Source organism: Taudactylus pleione, unplaced genomic scaffold (assembly GCF_031769625.1).
Source record: "Taudactylus pleione unplaced genomic scaffold, aTauple2 ptg000117l, whole genome shotgun sequence".
In the NCBI taxonomy this organism is placed as follows: domain Eukaryota; kingdom Metazoa; phylum Chordata; class Amphibia; order Anura; family Myobatrachidae; genus Taudactylus; species Taudactylus pleione.
The window spans coordinates 575632-595185 of NW_028284519.1; the positions used below are offsets into that span (position 1 = coordinate 575632).

Consider the following 19554-nt stretch of genomic DNA (forward strand, 5'->3'; position numbering starts at 1 on the left):
ATCACCGAACGTCCTCATCCAATGACATGGCGTTTCTGGGCAGCGGAGACGCAGGTAAGTGGCAGTCCTTACCTCCGGCGGTGGAGACCTGCCGAGGTGCTGCTGCAGTGGGGTGACCGGTTTGTCCGTTCCCCCACTAGACTACCGGGGCAAGTTAGACTGGTGCTGGGGATTGTGGCGGCGGCCATTTTTTTTTTTTTTTTACGAGGCCAGCGCACCTGGGGGTTAATGCAGCACAGGGGAGGTAGGTTCTCCCCCAGCCCAGACGGCGTTCCCTCATTAAGAGCTTTCCCGCTTCTGGGCTGCTGCTCCTACCCTCCTCCATATATGAGACGCTCCGTAACCATTATTCAGTGCTCTGCTCAAGCTGCTGATCTCAGGAGGTTTGGGTCCAGTCTCCCTGTAATCCTCTAGCCAGGGGCCAGGTTATATAGTGCCCAAATCCTACCAACCTATGTGCTTGTGTAGCTGATTCAGAGCCCATTGTAATTCGATTTATATGCATTGTATGTGACTTGTGCTAGCTCTGCTGTGGTGATACACTTTAACTTTCTGACTGTCAGTTGTTCATATCACTGATGTTTCTCTTTAATCCTCAACGGGATCGGTATGAAAATCCTGATGGTTCAAATTCCGATATCTGAAGACCGGCAGCGAAGATGCTGACAGTTAAGTATTTAATCTATTACTAACCGAACACCGGGTCCCTAAACCTCCCTTAGGGGTGCCTAACCCCCCCCTTTCCTGCAGCCTAAACCTAAGTCTCCCGGGAGGGGGGGGTGCCTAACCCTAACCTCCCCCTGGGGGTGCCTAACCCTCAGTCCCCCCTGGGAGCCCCTAACCTAAACCCCAAAGCGGGTGTCCGCGCCTGGCTTACCTTTGATCGGTATGTTGGGCTCCCGACGTAGGTAAAATGACAGGCGTCGGAATTTCAACGCCTGTCATCAGACCCCTGACTGGATTTGACAGTCGAGAAGCCGGCGGTTGGCATTTCGACCGTCTGCTTCCTGACTGCACCACCCCTCAACTACCAGGTTTGTAGGGGTTTTTTAGTACTTCATATTTACTTGTAAAGGCTGTCACTTAGCATTGTTAGCTTTACACTTATTGTGTGCTATTACTGCCTATGTCTTCTATAGATAAGGAAAAACATGAGCAGAGGCCCCTGTGCTGATTACATGCAATCCTGTCTTGCAGGCTTGACCCTTCAGGATTCTATACAGGATGGTTTGTGTACTAATTGTTATAGATTTACTCACCAGTCCACATTACCAGCCCCGGTATATGAGCCACCCTGGGTGTCCTCCTTATCCCAGGTTATGCCGTAGCTAGTGGATCGTTTATCAACTCCCATGCTGCCTCCTCCTACCATGGGGTACCCACAGCTGTTACAACCTACAATGTCTGTACCCCTATGCAGTCTCCTTGGATGGATGTTTATGCCCATCAGAATATGGCTCAAACATCTGCCGCCTCTCAGCAAAAGTTACAGGCGGGCAGTCCATTAACCACCAAAGCACATAGGCAGACTGTATTATCCTCTCAGTCCACCCTGCTTTCGGATTCGGACGCATCATCTGAGGAGGCAGTTCAGGCACAAGGTTTTCTCTCCCGAGTTACACTTTGGTGAGGAGCATCGTCAATCAACAGTGGATGTTCCTGCTTTAGTGAAGGCGGTTAATACAATCCTGAATATAGAGGATGATGAACCGGCCCCTGATTTAAAACCTCGTTGTTTAAACGTCAGACGGTGGTTAAGGCTGAATTCCCTCAATCAGAACAGCCCACTGAGATCATGGGAGAAGCTTGGTAAGTGATTCCAGGTCCCAAAGTGTTCCCTACAAAGGAGTGTACCCTACAAAGGAGTGTACCAAGTTGGAAGTCCCTTCCTCTGTTGACTTGCATGTGCCACACTTAGTTAGAAACTCTACGCTGCCATTACCATCTACGTCCTCCCTTAAGGAAACCACGGATAGAAAGTTAGAAACTTGTCTAAAGTCAGTCTACTAGCTTTCTGGCGCTATCACTAGGCCAGCTATGGCTGCAGCCTGGGTGGCTAAGGCTATAGAAGGATGGGCAGGGGCACTGGAAGAGAGCCTTCCATCAGACGCTAGCCGGGAACAACTGACCTATATCTCCCATATTCAGGAAGATGCCTCTTATTTGGGAGAAGCTGCGTTGGATACTGGACTCCTTGCCTCTCAGGCATCTGCGGCTTCGTTAGTCGCACGCCGGGTCCATTGGCTACAGTCCTGGAAGGCGGACCTGGGATCCAAGAAGGCACTCAAATCCTTACCCTTCTCTGAAGACAAGCTGTTCGGTGAAGAATTGGACAAGATTGTGGCTACCGTGGCAGCCTCTAAATCTGCCTTTCTGCCATCAGCAACTGCCTCTAAACCTTGACTGCCCTCTTATCGGTCCTTTCGCCCCCAGGGTAAGGCAAGAGGGCAGTCTTTTCCCAGGCAGTCTAAGACCACCAAGAAAACGAGTCAAGCACCCTTGGTCGGCCACATGTCCAGCTTCTAAGCCTGACAACAGACTTTCCACCTGATTGGGTGGGCATCCTCCTGGGGGAGGCCGGCTTCTTCAATATGCCGACTTTTGGCGTCAAACAACAACAGACGCCTGGGTCCGAGAAGTGGTCTCTCAGGGTTATGCCCTCACTTTCTTGAGGCATCCTCCCCAGCAATTTTTTTGTACAGGTCCCCCATCAGACTCTATCAAGGCCCTGGCCCTCCAGGAGGCCATTCACTCCCTGTTGCTTCAGGGGTGATAATACCTGTTCCTTCGGCTCATACAGGAATAGGTTTTTATTCCACGCTCTATTTGATTCAGAAGTCGAATAGGTCTCATCGGCCTATTCTGAATCTCTGTTCCCTCAACAGGTTTATCAGAGTGCCCAAATTCCGTATAGAAACTTTACGATCTATTGTCCTGGCAATGGAACCTGGGGATTTCATGGTTTCTATGGACATTCAGGATGCATACCTGTACCTATTACTCCAACCCACCAGCGGTTCCTAAGATTTGCTGTCCTGCAGCAACATTACCAGTTTCGGCCACGTCCCTTTTGTCTGGCAACAGCCCCTCGGGTCTTTACCAAAATAATGGCGGTTATGGCGGAATACCACGAACAACAGGGAGTCAAAATTCTGACCTACCTAGATGATCTCTTAATCTTGACACTCTCACCGGTTGTGTTACAACGCCGTCTCCAGCTGACCGTGGACTGACTCTGCAAATGGCTAGATCATCGATTGGGAAAAGTCCTCCCTATCTGACACAGCGGATAATAAATCTGGAGGCACTCTTGGATTCTCAAATACAGAGGATCTTTCTGCCAGCAGACAAGATTTTGACACTACACTTGTGTGTGTGCAGCTTGCTCCACAGTATCCATTCACTCAGCCATGTAGGTCCTGGGGTCCATGGTGTCCACCTTTGATATGGTGGAATACGCCCAGTTCCACTCTAGGCCTCTGCAACACCTGATTTTCTCCCGGTGGAACGGACTGTATCATCTGATCCGGTCCCAGACGATCCTCCTCTCTCCAGAGGTCCGGTTTACCCTCTAATGGTGGCTACAGACATCCCATCTGGACAAGGGTCACCCCTTTTGGATTCCAGTTTTGGAGCTTCTTACGACAGATGCCAGCCTTCGTGGATGGGACATGGTAGTCTGTCATCATTCCTTTTCAGGGACGGTGGACAATTCAAGAAAGTCTCCTTCCCATAAACATTCTGGATCTTCGAGCAGTGTACAGAGCATTCACTCAGGTGCAGGATCTCCTCCACGAAAGACCGGTCCAGATCCAGTATGACAACGCAACTGCGGTAGCGTACCTCAACCATTAGGGAGGCTCGCGAAGTCGGGCAACTTTGTGGGAAGTGACAAACATTTTGGTCTGTGCCTACGGTTATCTCCCAGAAATCTCAGCAGCGTTCATTCCAGGAGTCCTCAACTGGGAAGCTGACTTCCTAAGCAGTCAGGACATACACGTCGGAGAATGGGCACTCCACCCGGAGGTCTTTCAACTCCTGCTGGATAAATGGGACCTGCAAGACGGAGACCTCATGGCCTCACATTACAACCAAAAGGTCTCCATAGGCATTCCGTTTCCACTTCCTCTACTGCAGGACCTGTTGACGCAGGGCCCTTGCCTGCACCTGGACCTACTTCGTAGGTCTTTGACGGCATGGCTCTTGAGTCTTCCCTCTTAAGAGCCAAGGGTTTCTCTCACTCTGTGGTCCAGACGATGCTCAGGATGCATAAACCTGCATCAGCCCGCATCTATTACAGCGTTTGCCACTCTTACTTCCAATGGTGCTCCCCCAGAGGCTAAGACCCTACAGTTTTTAGGGTCTCCGGGTGTTTGCCTTTCTCCAGGCTGGGTTAGACCTTGGTCTCTGCCTGGCCTCCCTTAGAGTTCAGGTTCCAGCAAAGTATTGCTCCCCTGTTGTCAGAACATTCTTTCAGGGTGTCCTCCGCATTCAACCTCCTTTTGTCCTCTGGTGGCTCCTTGAGACTTGTCCTTGGTTCTCAGGGCTCTACAAGCTCCTCCGTTTGAACCTCTGGACTCAGTGGACCTCAAGTGGTTGACAGCGAAGAGACACTTTCTCCTCGCTATTTCCTCTACCTGCAGGGTATCGAATTTAGCAGCTCTCTCTCTTGTCGCTCCCCATTTTTGATCTTTCATCCGGACAGAGCTGTCCATACCAGAGCTGGGTACCTCCCTATAGTGGTATTCCGGTTCCATTTGACTTAAGAGATTGTGGTTCCGGCCCTCCAGTCCTCGGATCTTTCTGCAGGTGAAGTTTCCTTGGATGTGGTTTGTGCTCTTCGGATCTACGTGGATTGTACTAATTCCTTGAGGAAATCGGATTCTCTTTTATTTGTGTTGTATGGCTTTCACAAGCAAGGCTGGCCAGCTAACAAACAGACTCTGGCTCGATTGCTTTGCATGACAATCTCTCAGGCCTACACGCCAGGTGATCTTCCTGTTTCAAACAGGGTTACAGCTCATTCTACTCGGTCTGTGGGACCTTCATGGGCGGTTCGTCGTGACGCTTCTGCTGAACAATTGTGCAAGTCGGCCACGTTGTCTTCCGTTTACACCCTTAGGGAAACTGCTATGGGACATCCCCATGGTATCCCTGTGGATTCTCCTATGGACCCTGAAGACGAACTATGGACCCTGAAGACGAAATTAATAGCTATGGTAGACTTTTTGTTAACGCCATTTCTTTGAACTCCATAGGATCCACAGAGTGCCCACCCTGACGCACCTGGCCTCAATGGGTATTTTTATTTCTTAATCACTGATTCCTTCATCTTTTGGGAGAGTGTTTCTTGAGAGTAATGTTCTTCCTTCTCCTCTTTCCTGCTCCTGCCTTGGGCTTGTTTACAAAACTATCTGCCTTTGGCCGGGGTATATGTGGAGGAGGACCGATGCATCCTGGGAGCTAAAGCTTAACTGTTTGGTGCCTGGATCACTCCAACCACACACACCCCATGGTATACCTGTGGATCATATGGACTATAAAGATAAGTCTACCATAACTCTTAATTTCTCTCGATTCTGAAAAAGCATTCGATAGGATCTCCTGGATTTTTTCACAAACTCTACGATCATTTGGGATATCGGGAGATTTCCTGACTGGTATCATGGCCCTTTATTCCAGCCCTCCTTTCACAGTCTCCATCAACTGCATCCCATCCGAACGTTTCTCTATTTCAAGTGGCACCAAGCAGGGCTGCCCTTTTGTCCACTTTGATCTTCGCCCTGGTGATAGAACCTCGAGCCTCCCTCACCCGGCTGAACCCTAGCATCCACGGAGTGCAGGTTGGAAATACCTCTTTTAAAATTGGCCTTTTGCTGACGTTCACTCAACCTCAGATCTCTTTGCCCAACCTTTATAATCTACTGGACCGTTATGGTGTACTCTCCGGATATAAAATCAAACACTCTAAATGCTTCTCCACATTCCCCACTGGGGACTAAGTGGCTAACATTATAAAAATCAAATATCTTGGGATCTATCTGACTATCCCGATATGATTTATTGTACCAGGAGAATTTTCCACAGCTGCTTACGAAGCTTCAAGCGCATCTGGCCTCCTGGAAATGATTTATAATCTTGTGGCTAAGGAGGATCATCACGGTCAAGATTAATATTATCCCTAAATTGCTCTACCTCTTTCAGACCCTCACAGTAGCAGTTCCCCTTCCCTCCTCCATAACCTTCAGAAACTGTTTTATTTTGAATGACAAACACCCCCGTCTACACCCGACTATCCTTTAAAAGTATAGCTCCAGATGAGGTAGAGAACTCCCTGATTTTAAGCTCTACTACCTGGCCTCAATTGTTTCCTCCTACTCCCCCCATGAAACGACTTCCTGGCTTGACATTGACTCAACTATATCAACTCCCCATACCTCTCTTCCCTGTGGGGCCTACAAAGGTAACACCGTCCTCCTCCCTCCAACCATTAAATTCCTCTTACACATATGGACTTTATACTCATTTAAATTTGCTATTACCTCCCATACATCTCCTCTTACCAACATAATCCCAATTTCCCCCCAGGTTTGCATGCGGCTCGCGTGAAGTCGTGGATAGCAGCGTCCCTTAAATTTCTTGCTGATTTTAGCTCGCAGGTGCTCTGGCTTTCTCTCTCAGACCTACAATTGCAATCTCCAGCCCAACCCTTAAATCCCTTTGAATTCTTCCAAATACTGCACTTGTTAAGCTCCTTACCACAGGCCCCACTCCTCCACGTCCATACCCCCTTACCACTCTGTAATATTGCCCCATGTCCAAAGGAATGATCTCTCAAATCTACAGCATTCTCATCGATGCTACTCTCCCTAATAATAATCCCCATGAATCCTCCTGGGAGATAGACCTCGGCCCCCAACCTGACGAGGAGGCTTGGGGTGACATGAGACTGGCAATTGCTATCTCCACTCGTCTTAAAGAAACTTCTTACAAATTATACTACTGCTGGCATACAAAATAGCTAATTTGTAATGCTCATTATACTTGTGTCTTCTCATGTTTGTCTTTGTGAGCTTTCTAAATAAAGAATAATAATAATAAAAAAAATATGTTACAGTATAGACCAGTGTTGGCTAAGCTGGCTTCTAAAAGATCACTAACAGTTCATGTTGCCAGAACTCCTAGCATACACATTTTTGAACTATCATGGATTCTTGAGGGCCAAGATCTGTCTTTAGTGTTCCCGCTAGACTGTGGGCAGGGCAGGGCACTAAGGGGACAGGCAGGGAGTCTATGCACGTGCTGAAGGCGCACACACTCCTGAAATTGTGACATGCCCCCAATTCATCACACTTGGGGGTGTGCGGAGGTGCTGGGCTTCCCCCGAGCACTCCCCTCATAATGAATCAATGCCATCCCGGGGGTGATCGGTCACAGCAACTCTTCCCACCAGAGGGTGGGGAAATCATGGGGCAGCTTGTTTTAGTGGAGCGCCGCTAAAAGGGCAGGACGCCTTTTGCCCTTTTGAAATCGGGCAGAGGGCTGCGCCCTGCTAAAACAGCCTAGCGGGAACACTACCCCTTTTTTAAACTATATTAATCAAAAATCACACAATATTATGGTCGGGGACTTTTTATTTGATTTTATTGTGTGCAGAGTTTATAATTTTGGCTTTCATGTTGATCTCTAGAAGCATTGGGACATTTTTACCTCTTGCCAGTGTTTCCTTGACCATTACTGATATAGATGCATACATATTTTTTCCTATACCACTTGCAAATGAGTTATGAGATTTGTTCAGTTAAAATTTATTTTAGACAAATGAAATGAATTTATTCTTACTGATATTTCTATTTCTTCTTAGTATTCCATGGCAGCCATACTATGCTTATACCACTTTCAGACAGAAAATGTAAAAAAAATTTCTCTTACCTGGCATTTGCGTGCCGGGATGTTTTTTCCTGTCCCTGCCTGTACCCCCCTTCATACAGAAGTGCAAATTACTGGGTCATGCATTTCTACCCGTTAATTTGCTGATTAACACTGGTATTTCCTCTATCTGAAAGGGTCAACCCGGGTTAAAATTCCTGGGTCTCCGACCCTGGTAGATTCCTGGGTCGAAGTCTCGGGAATTTCGACCCGTGTTGACCCTTTCAGACAGAAAAGAAACCTGTGTTGATCAGCAAATTACCGGGTAGAAATGTATGACCCGGTGTTTTGGATTTCTGTCTGAAAGGGGTATAAGTAACCCATTCCCAGAATAGATACAGGACCACCCACTCACTGCATATAGTCTAGCTCCTCCTTGGTCTTTTGAGTGTCTCTCCTTATTAGATCTCTGAAAAAACTCATCTTGTTGGGTGGGTAATTTGTAGGCTGTAATGGAGTACTTTGCAGATATAGAATTATCGATAAGAATAATCCTCTTTTTTTTCTTATTCATTCCTCCATGGCAGCCTTACTATGGGATGTACCCAAGCAGAATACAGGGAATGCTATAATAACCAGCAAGAGAATTCAAGATATATGCTTACAGCGGTGTCCAGATACACCTTTCCTCAAATCGCTCTAAATAGCTCTGTTTAATGCTTCGGGAACTTTGCTACTTAGCCGGAACAAAAACACTAATCGTTAGTACGTTATACACTACGTATAAGCGAACTAAAATGCAAAATTGATGAAAAAAGTACACAATCTAGGATAAAGAGGCAAGGATAGGTCTGATACAAGTAACCCTCAGTGTCCATCATTATGCTCAATGTGCAACTTTATACCCAATTACTTTGTGACAAAAAAAACTCATCCTAAATACCCAGTACACCGTTTGTGAACTAAGGGGGTGATTCAGCTTAGGACGGAATATACACAGAAGGTGTACACATGATTTATGCTGGTAAATTATATTTCATGCTTGACAGACTTTTATGATTAAATCTTCTGAAGACCGTTTTCTAACCGCCAGTACACACAGCACGATGCCCCGATATATCTCCAAAAATATTGAGCATCGGCTGTGCAGCAGAGCCAGCGCGATATGACTGTGAACGACCGTTCAGACATATCGCTGGTACATTGGCCGATGGGCACCTGATATATTAGCCGATCACTTGATAGGCCAATATTTCTGCCAGTGTGTACCCAGCTTTAGATTCACATTTCACCAGACAAGGAAGACTTTTTTGCGGACTTTTCCAGCTATATATAATTCAGAGGCAAATATTTGCGACTATCTGAATACATTCTTTTCTAAGGTTCTCATATGCCTTCCTAACCTTGGAACTACTTTTATAGTCAAGGAAAACATCCCCAATAGATAAAGTCCTGTCTGGAGTTGGATTTTGGCAACTTGACTGGACTAACACTGACAATTCTTGAACTTTCTTGCATCTTTCCTCTGAGAGCGTAATTCTGTTGTGTCTATCTGTACACCTAAGTATTTTATTTGTTGAATTGACCGTTTTCCCAATTTATGACCCAAACCTGGTCGAAAAAACAGACTGTCTTGCACAATCTTGATTTCCCTGCAATCAGGATATAGAGACATGGCCAAAGTGGTATCTTTAATTTTCCTAATTTGAGCGATAAGGATCACAAGAATTTTTGTGAATATCCTTGGCGATGTTGCCAGGCTGAATTGTAGGCATGTAAACTGATAACTGTTGCCTAGGACACAATATGTGAGATACCTTTGATGAAAATTGGCAGCAGGAATATGGAAATAGGAATCTTTTAGATCTATAGAGGCCAAAAATTATCCCCTTTTTATCCCAGTTAGGATTTAATTAAATGTGTTCATGCAAAATTGTTCTGTCAAGTCTAGTATACTCCTGAAATGCCCTTAGGGCTTTTTTAGTAGAAAAAGACAGGGGTAAAATCCTTTTCACATCTGTGCAGAAGTGTCACTGCTTGTATGTTGAGCATTTTTGTTAAACTCTACTTTAAAGCAGAGCTTTCTATATCTGCTGTAGGGGTGCTTGACACTACAAATATCTGGTACCCATGAGACACTACATACATAGCCAATCTGTCCTGAATAGACCGGTTCAATTAGTCAGTAAATTTTAGGAACTTGTCTTCTACGAGGATCGGCAACAAACAAGGTCATTGTGACTTTGGGTCAGATCTCTTGTTGAACAGCCAAAGGACTGTCTTGATGTCCCAGAATAATATTGTTTGTCATACTGATGGCCTTGTCTGTAACTTCTGGCTACCTTATGTTGCTGTTTTGATGTAGTATCAGATATTTAATCCTCTTATGTTATGGTAGTTTATTAAATTTTCCACTAGTAACTTCCTGTATCTTAGAGCCTTCAAATGGCAAGGTAGTCAACGTAGTTTTGGAGTGTGCACCTGCAGCCCAGGAACTTGGCAAAAGAGCTCTTCCAGTCTCCACACCAGAGGCCATTGATCTTGCTGAAAAAGTTACTAGATCAATAGAAGCTTCACACAAATATTCCATAGCATTCTGCAGAATTTCCAAACTTTTAAGCAGATATTGTCAAGAGATTTTCTCTTCCAGATCTACATGCAGCGAAGAACTCCACAACCTTAAGGCCCTGGAGACTGAAGCCATTGCCATACCTGACTTGAATGATAGAGATGAAGAAATATGTATTCTTTTGAAACAGCACTCTATCTTTTTATCCATTGAATCTTTACCGTCCTCTAATGAAATGGTAGTTCTAGAGATTAATTCCACTACTGCAAGCATCCACTCTAGGTACGGTAGTGTACACCAGTTAAAAAAAATCTTCATTTTTAACTGGACACATACATACTAGTTCCATTCTAAAGGCTCTTGAATCCTCCTGAATTTCCCCTGATTCTTCACATGAAAATGTCTCAATATCTTCTCCAAAATCACATTCTAAGGAAGTTGCAACATATACTTAATCAAGACTTGTCCGTGACCTAGACCTCTGTGACCCTTGCAAGGCCATAAATTCCTCTTTAGAAAAAAAAGTAATTTTTTAACCACTCCATGAGTTCTTGTAAATGAGTAGGGGGCTGAATCGGAGCAACTACAGACTGTGCGCAGTTTTCATAAAATAGAATAGATTTGTTACAAGCTGCACACATTTTTAAATGCTTTTTCTTTGCAAGCTTTTTTTCTTACTTCAACTTTAGCAGACATACTGTTAAACACGGTACCCATATGAAGAAGGATATGCAGCACACCTAGAAGGACCCTACCTTGTGAGGGTGCTGACTGGCTGTTAAGGAGAAGATTCAGGGTTAATTTCTAATTCTGCTACAAGCAGTACACAGCAGGGAAGTCAGGTAATGGAGCAGCTCCATTACCCATTGTGTGGTGCCATTTTTTAAGACCTCCAGACATCAATAACTGACGTGTTTACAGTCTGCCTGGACCACTGCCAATGACGGAAGCATGCTCATTCGCAGGGTCCGGTGACGTACAACCCCAATACGTAAGTATCTTCTACTTTGTCGCATTTGCACTACAGCGTGCAACTAGCGATATGCCGGGGAGCCACCCCGCTTGTGGATCCAAAAAGTCCCTTTTGAAGTCTTCCTGTCTCTATCCTAGGAATGGGTTACTAACCCTATAGTAAGGCTGCCATGGAAGGATGAAAATGTGTTCTAATCCACTAGGACATAAACTATATCACAGTTATAAATTATAATAGTTATGTCTCAAGTTTTACTATTGCGAGCATGTAAAATATATGTAAGATGAAATACTTACAAATATTCAGACTAATTTAAAGGTACTGTAATACGATGAGTGTAAAGGAGTAATGCTTTCCCACCTACAGATGTGTCCTCATACGTCTTACATCCGTGTGCTACAAGTCACGTTAAACATAACACGTGAGCACCTTGCAACTCTGTAGCGATGAGCGTCTTTTTGTGCGACTTTTTACCTTCAAATTAATTTTATTTGCAAAGCGTTGCGAATAGGACTCATAAGCGGCTTCTGCTGATCAAAAAAATGTGGTTTGTCTATATGCTGTGTGCAAGTGTATCTGCATGCGAAATACTAAGTTAGTGTCAGCAGCCGTGACACTGCAACATAGCATTTTGCATGCAAATACACCCGCAGTTGCACACAGTATAGACATACCACAAATCATTTTAATTAGCAGAAGCTGCTTGTTCATACTATGTGCATCACTTTCTGAAAAGATGCATTTGAAAGTAAAAAGTTGCACAAAAACACGCTTGGTGCTACCGAGTCATACCACGGTATGGCGCGACTAGAAGGGCTGCTTAACGCGCAAGGAAGTAAGATGTATGTGAACACATCTGTATGTTCAACCTTGATATTTTAACTTTACACACAGTCCTTACAATTAATTATAATTATTTTTACATTTCTGTGGACACGGACACTGAGTTTCATTAATTTATTTTCCAGGTCCAGTCGAAGAACGTACAGACACCTCTGTTTATCGTTTTCTGAAAACACAATGCCACATGGAAGACTGAATGTTTCCCATGATGGGCTGTGGGACAAGCAAAGTTCTCCCAGAGCCTCCAAAGAACATCCAGTTGGACCTAGTAAAAAAAGTGGAACCTTATCTAACCTCAAAAAACGACCAGTATAAGCACTTTATTACAGATCATGGGCGAACAGACACAAAAGGGGCTTCTCCAACTCCCCCTTTCTCCAATGGCTACCCACACGGTCACACAGAAACTGCTGATCCTCGCAGACATAAAGTAGCTAAGTACAGAGCTAAATTTGATCCACGAGTAACAGCTAAATATGACATTAAGGCCCTTATTGGTAGAGGAAGCTTCAGCCGTGTTGTAAGAGTGGAGCACAAGGCCTCCAAGCAGCCATATGCTATTAAAATGATTGAAACTAAATATAGAGAGGGGCGGGAGGTGTGCGAGTCAGAACTTAGTGTTCTGAGGCGAGTCCGGCATACCAATATCATCCAGCTGATTGAAGTATTTGAAACGCAGGAGAGGGTGTATATGGTGATGGAGTTAGCAACAGGTGGAGAACTTTTTGACCGAATAATCGCTAAGGGCTCCTTCACGGAGAGAGATGCCACTCATGTATTACAGATGGTTTTGGAGGGAGTAAAGTATTTGCACACTCTCGGGATCACACACAGAGACTTAAAGCCTGAGAATCTCCTGTATTACCACCCAGGGACAGACTCCAAAATAATGATCACAGACTTTGGGCTTGCAAGTGCTAGAAAAAAAGGGGACGACTGTTTGATGAAAACCACCTGCGGAACGCCAGAGTATATTGCACCTGAAATTCTCGTAAGGAAGCCTTACACCAACTCTGTAGACATGTGGGCATTAGGAGTCATATCTTATATTCTTCTGAGTGGTACTATGCCGTTTGAAGATGATAACAGAACACGTCTGTACCGACAAATTTTAAAGGGAAAATACAGCTACTCTGGTGAGGTAAGTGGTTATTTTGCTGCCATACGCAAACCTTTAAAAAAAATCTTCCATAATACAATAAAAAACCCACACCCTTAAAACTAAGGTACTATTATGTGGAGAACAATTAGCTAAATTGTAATTTGAAGTAAAACGTATCTGATATAGGATGCTTGCTGGTTCTTCTGTATTTATTATGGTCCCATGTCTGCTATGCTATTACTAGAAAGTGTGTAGAAGTGGCCTTCTCTGTACTGTAACTATTTATTTTTTCTTTCTGTCTATTATAACTATCACTGTTATTGCTACTTAACATTCATTGAGATTTTGTAAAGGCTGTCACATAACTTTGCGATTTTACCTTTTACTTTGAATATGTCAAAAGATAAAGGGAAACAGGAGAGGGAGCCACCTGTGCTGGTTTCATGTAAATCATGTATGACTTATATGTCCTCACGGACATAAAGGAGGGTTTGTGTGTTGTCTGTTATAAAGAGCCACCTCACCAGTCCGGTTTACCTGTTGTTGGACAAGAGCCATCTTGGGTTGCCTCTTTGTCCCAGGTTATGATGCAGGTGGTGGATTTGGCTACTCCGACGATGCCTCCTTGGGTGGGGTGTCCACATATGTTTACACCTCCATATGCATTCCTCAATAAAGGATGTTGATGGCCATTCTAGTCAGAGTATGGCACCATCTAATGTTGATAACAGACCGGTAGTGACTAAAGTGCATAAACGCAAGTTGTCTTCATCTCAGTCTGCCCAACATATGGATTCAGACGCATCATCAGAGGAATCTGATGATGCACAGGTTTCCTCTCCAAGATCTACTTATGAGGAGGAGGATCATCCATCTACTGTAGATGTTACTACTTTGGCGAAGGCGGTTAAATCATTCCTAGATATTCAGGATGATGAACCAGCTCATAGTAAAAAGACTCCAATATTTAATCACCACCGAAAAGTGGTCAAACAGAGTTTCCTGTGTCTGAACAGCTCACTGAGCTTATTGAGGAGGCATGGGGTAACCCTGATAAGCGATTTTATGTAGATAAGAGAATAAAATCATTGTATCCGTTCCCACCTTGTGTATGTGCTAAATGGGAGATGTAGATGCTCATGTAACGCATTTAATCAGAAATGCTGTATTGCCTATTACATTAGCATCTTCTCTGAGGGATTCCACAGATAAAAAGATTGAAGCCTGTCTTAAGGCAATATTTTCATCATCTGGAGCTGTTACCCGTCCAGCTATAGCTGGAGCCTGGGTAGCCAAAGCTGTTGAAGAATGGATTGAGGCATTGGTAAACTCTCTACCAAATGCTACCAGAGATCAGTTGATAAATATCTCCCACATACGGGAAGCAGAGGGGCTGCAGTGGATGCTGGAATGCTAGCTTCTAAGGCATCAGCAGCATCCACAATAGCATGCAGAGCCCTTTGGTTCAGATCTTGGCAAGCTGATACAGGATCAAAGAGGGCGCTGGAAGTCTTGCCTTTTCATGGAAAGGTGCTCTTTGGAGCAGAGTTGGATAACATAATTACTACTCTGGCGGATTCAAAGTCAGCAGGTCTGCCATCTACGTCAAAGAATAGAGCTAGGCAGGTTTCTTTTCAGTTCTTCCGTCCTCAGGAAAGAGCTAAAGGACAGACTTTCTCTAGGCTGACTAGTATTCCTAAGTCAAAGTAACAAACGAAGAGGTCTGGTCAGGCAAGACGTTCAGCTTCTAAGCCGGACAACAAGCACTCGGCCTGATGGAGCGGGCCTTCTGGGGGATCCCAGGGTGGGGGGGCCAACTTCTTCAGTTTGTGGATTATTGGCATCAAACAACTACAGATGCCTGGGTCCGAGAAGTGGTCTCTCAGGCGTATGCCCTCACTTTCAGGACACATCTCCACTAGAAGTTTTTTGCCACAAAGCCTCCATCAGATGTGGACAAGGTCTTTGATTTTCAGGAAGCCATTCACTCCCTGCTACAGTAATAGTCCCTGTTCCTGTGTCCCAACAAGGAAGGGGTTATTACCCAAATCTATTTCTGGTCCAGAAGCCGAATGGGGCATATCGCCCTATACTGAATCTAAAAAACCCTCAACAGGTTTATCCATATTCCCAAATTCCGCATGGAAACTCTCCGGTCAATTATTTTGGCTATGGAGCCGGAAGATTACATGGTTTTCCTGGATATTCAGGATGCATGTCTGCATAGTCCAATTATCCTATTTCACCAGCAATTTTTACAGTTTGCTGTCCTTCATCAACATTACCAATTTCAGGCTCTACCCTTTGGACTTTCTATGGCTCCCCTGGTACTTGCCAAGATAATGTCAGTCATGACTGCTTATCTCAGGCATCAGGGAGTCAGAATACTGCCATATCTGGACGGCCTTCTGATATTGGCACAGACTCCGATAGTTTTGCAACACCGTGTTCAGCTGAATATAGCCTGCCTACAAAGGCACGGCTGGATCCATCAATTGGAAGAAATCATCACTTTCTCCAACACAGCAGATGGTACATTTGGAAGCATTTCTAGATTCTCAGGCACAAAGGGTGTTTCTGCCAGAGGACAAGATTGTGGTCTTATCAAATTGGCTGCTTCTCACCACGCATGCCAGTCTTTGCGGATGGGGGGCAGTGACAGGTCATCACACCTTCCAGGAGAGATGGACACATCAAGAAAGTCGTCTGCCAATAAACATACTGGAAATGCGAGCAGTATACAAAGCACTTGTCAGTACACAGGACCTCCAGGGCAGGCCTGTCCAGATCTAGTCCGACAATGCGACTACAGTGGCCTACCTCAATCATCAGGGAGGCAAAAGAAGTTATGCAGCCATGAAGGAAGTGACAAAGGTTCTCATTTGGGCAGAACGTCCTCTTCCGGCCATTTCTGCAATATTCATTCCGGGAATACTCAATTGGGAAGCAGACTTACTAAGTTGCCAGGACATACATGCTGGAGAGTGGTCTTTCCATCAGGGAGTGTTTCAGCTTCTGGTAAACAAATGGGGTCTACCAGAAATAGATCTCATGACATCACGTCACAACTAAAAGGTCCCCAGGTACAGATCCAGGTCCAGAGACCCATCAGCACTCGTTGTGGACGCACTGGCAGTAAGATGGGACTTCAAGCTGACGTATGTCTTTCCTTCCTTTCCTTCCTTGCTTCATTACCAGATGTTAGAATTTTTTTTCCAAGGAGTTCTGCCTCCTTTTGTTCCACCGTTGGCACCGTGGGATTTGTCTTTTCGTTCTTAAGGGATTACAAGCTTTCCCATTTGAACCTTTAGAAACAATGTGAAGTTGTGAGGCACCTCTGGGTGCTAATAATAAACAATGATGATATAATGAAAAGAGAATGATACTATATTTGTTAAGTAGAAAAACGTTTTCTGACGTCCACGGTACATATGTAATAAAAGATAGAAAAAAGGGGCACAATAGTGCAATAAAACTTTAGGTAATTTTTGGTAATTTATTCAATTATCTTAGAAGCCATAAACATTTTGATAATAAGCTCTAATCATGAGCACAACATCAAATGAACATAAAAACAGTAAAGAAATATATAGCAAGTCTTTATAAATAAGTCCTTATGGATGGGCCCGTACCAAATAGAAAATGTAAAGCAGCATTATATTGCAAACGGGATTTCCGGATTTCCCATGTGTGACTCACTGTTCAGATGTTTCCAGGTAGGGTCCTCCAACAGCATTGCAGCAGGCTGAAGCGTTTCGAGCACTGGGGCTCTTTGTCAAAGGTGATGCATGCTGTGTCTTCTGAGGAGATATTTATACTGAAGTATTTGGCACGATTTTCGGGGACTTCTGGTTTTGCGGGACCTCTACTTCCGGTTTGACCGAAAATCGGAAGTAGGAACAGGGGCTTCTGGGAGCCAAAACTTTAACTGTTTGGTGCCTGGTCTTCCAACCATAATATCCCCATGGTAACCCTGTGGACCTAGAAGAAAAGGCGTTATATCGGCAAGTCTACCATTACTCTATATTTTGTAGTTATAGCTTGTGTTATTAATTGGAAAAATACTGCTTCTCCCCCTGTACTGCACTGCAGACTCCTTGTGGTGCTTTATAAGTAATAATAATACTTTTTACTTTTAATTGTTATATAAATGTTCAGCAAAACATAATGCCAGACTGCACTCTCTATGGAAAGGGAACTTAGTGGCACAGTTTGTGTAACAGCATATAGCTGGGTAGCCCAAGTCTCTCTTTAATATAGAGACAGAAATTGAAAAGGAAAATAGAGTACCTCTAGTTGATTTCTAAATGAATGGCTTTAATTAATAACAGCCTGCTTTTGAGTCAACCTGCGCTGAGAAGTGGTATATTTTCTCTGGTGCCTCCTGATTTTGGGAGCGGCTACTTGTAACAGGCAGATTGCAGTTTAGCGTAAAGTATCTCCTTGGAGCCCGTCGGTAAGTATCTCGTTTGGCTGTGTATGTGTGCCGTCTGCCGGGGCACTGGTTTCTATATCGGACTTCCAGATTCTCCGGCCAGGTAATGGATCAGTCTGCACTCTCCTTACTAACTACATATTCTGTTGTGGTTAAGAGCTGGCATTGCTTTTTGCCCGGTATATATGTGAGATTTGCTGTTTATAAGACTGCTGAAGTAGTTTGGAGTTTAACTGCAGTGTCACCTTACTAGAGTTTTCTCAAACTTTTATAATTTTTTTTTCAATATTTTAATCTTGCAGCCTTGGCCAAGTGTTTCCAACCTGGCAAAGGACTTTATTGACCGTCTGCTCATGGTGGAGCCATCAGACAGGATGACAGCAACTCAGGCCCTTAAGCACCCTTGGGTAGTAAGCATGGCTGCATCTTCATCTATGAAAAATCTGCACAGATCTATTTCCCAGAACTTACTGAAGAGAGCTTCCTCTCGCTGCCAGAGTACAAAGTCTGCACAGTCTGTTCGCTCCAGTCGCTCTACCAAGTCCACCAAGTTACGGCGAGTGAGAGAGCGTGAACTTCGTGAACTCAATTTGCGCTACCAACAGCACTACTACGGATGAGGACATTGTACAAGACCTTTAAGAAACATATAGTAACAAGTGCCTTATCTCTTCTGCAACAGTAGAAAGTGCTTTATTTAGTTGTTCATCACATTTACTTCCATGTGTGAAATGATTGCTTGGAGTCATACGTGTCTTACACTAATGAAAATGTTTGGGAACAGCCAGGTTAGCTATGGACCAAATCAAACTTGTAATTGTCAGACCAAGGGCTATCAAAACAATGTACAAGTCATAGGCAAGCCAGTCACATTCAGCAGATTGGTTCTTTTTCAGAAACATTCAATAAACTCAAACTCAGCGCTTGTTCTAGATTAGTAACCAGTGTCAATCTATATTCACACCTGCCGCAGATAATTAGAGGAATTGTCAACCTCTTAAATGGAAAAACCTTAAATAGAATACACACTGCGCTGATGTGATATAATTCCAAATATATTGAAATTCTATATATATTAAAAACATACACACGTGACAACAAGTTTCAAACATTTATATATCACTAATTTTCCTATTACCTCTTATCTAGCAGTAAAAATGTTTATAGCAACAGATCATAAATCGGCATTCAATTAGCTACAAAAACATACAATAGCAATCGATTAGAGATAAATCTAAACTAAACCTATATCCTAATTTGTATCTTATGTTGGTTAAAGAGAAACTGACAATACAATAAAAATATATAAAAAAATAAAAGGGCCTCCTATTTAGAAGCAATGATGTTATTTTCTCTTCATTCATAGTCCCACAGCTTAACTGCGTCACTACTGGTAGCAAATGGTTGAATGTAGGTAAACCATCAGTGGTAATAACTGTCAACAGCCTTAAACTCCAATAGACATGAATAGAAGTATTGCTCTCTATTTATAAAAATTAGCCTAATGTGACAGGCTGAATATATTAATAAGCGGTTACCATCCTTATACACAGTCGAGTCACATTATTATGACCACCTCCTACATTTGACGTCGGCAGCGCCGTAGCCCATGAAGTACGTCACATGTCGTTGGCTGGCTTGGTGGGTATAGAAGGTGTACGATAGGCCGTTTGCACACATATTGCTAGTTTCTGTCATGGGTAAAAGGGGCGATTTATTAGAGTTGCAAAAATAGGATAATTGGCTTTCGGGCCAAGGATGGC

General features: G+C 44.0%; 1 protein-coding gene across 1 annotated transcript in view; it reads left to right on the top strand.

Annotated features, from left to right (window-relative positions):
* PSKH1 (protein serine kinase H1) overlaps nt 1–18879 on the top strand; it is a 44151-nt gene extending 25272 nt beyond the window's left edge. The window contains exons 3-4 of the mRNA XM_088471833.1: nt 12380–13395; nt 18094–18879. Of these exons, the coding sequence (XP_088327959.1) occupies nt 12451–13395; nt 18094–18411 (1263 nt within the window). The 5' untranslated portion in view covers nt 12380–12450 and the 3' untranslated portion in view covers nt 18412–18879. The remainder of the gene's footprint in view (nt 1–12379; nt 13396–18093) is intronic.
* Nucleotides 18880–19554: the final 675 nt, after the last annotated feature.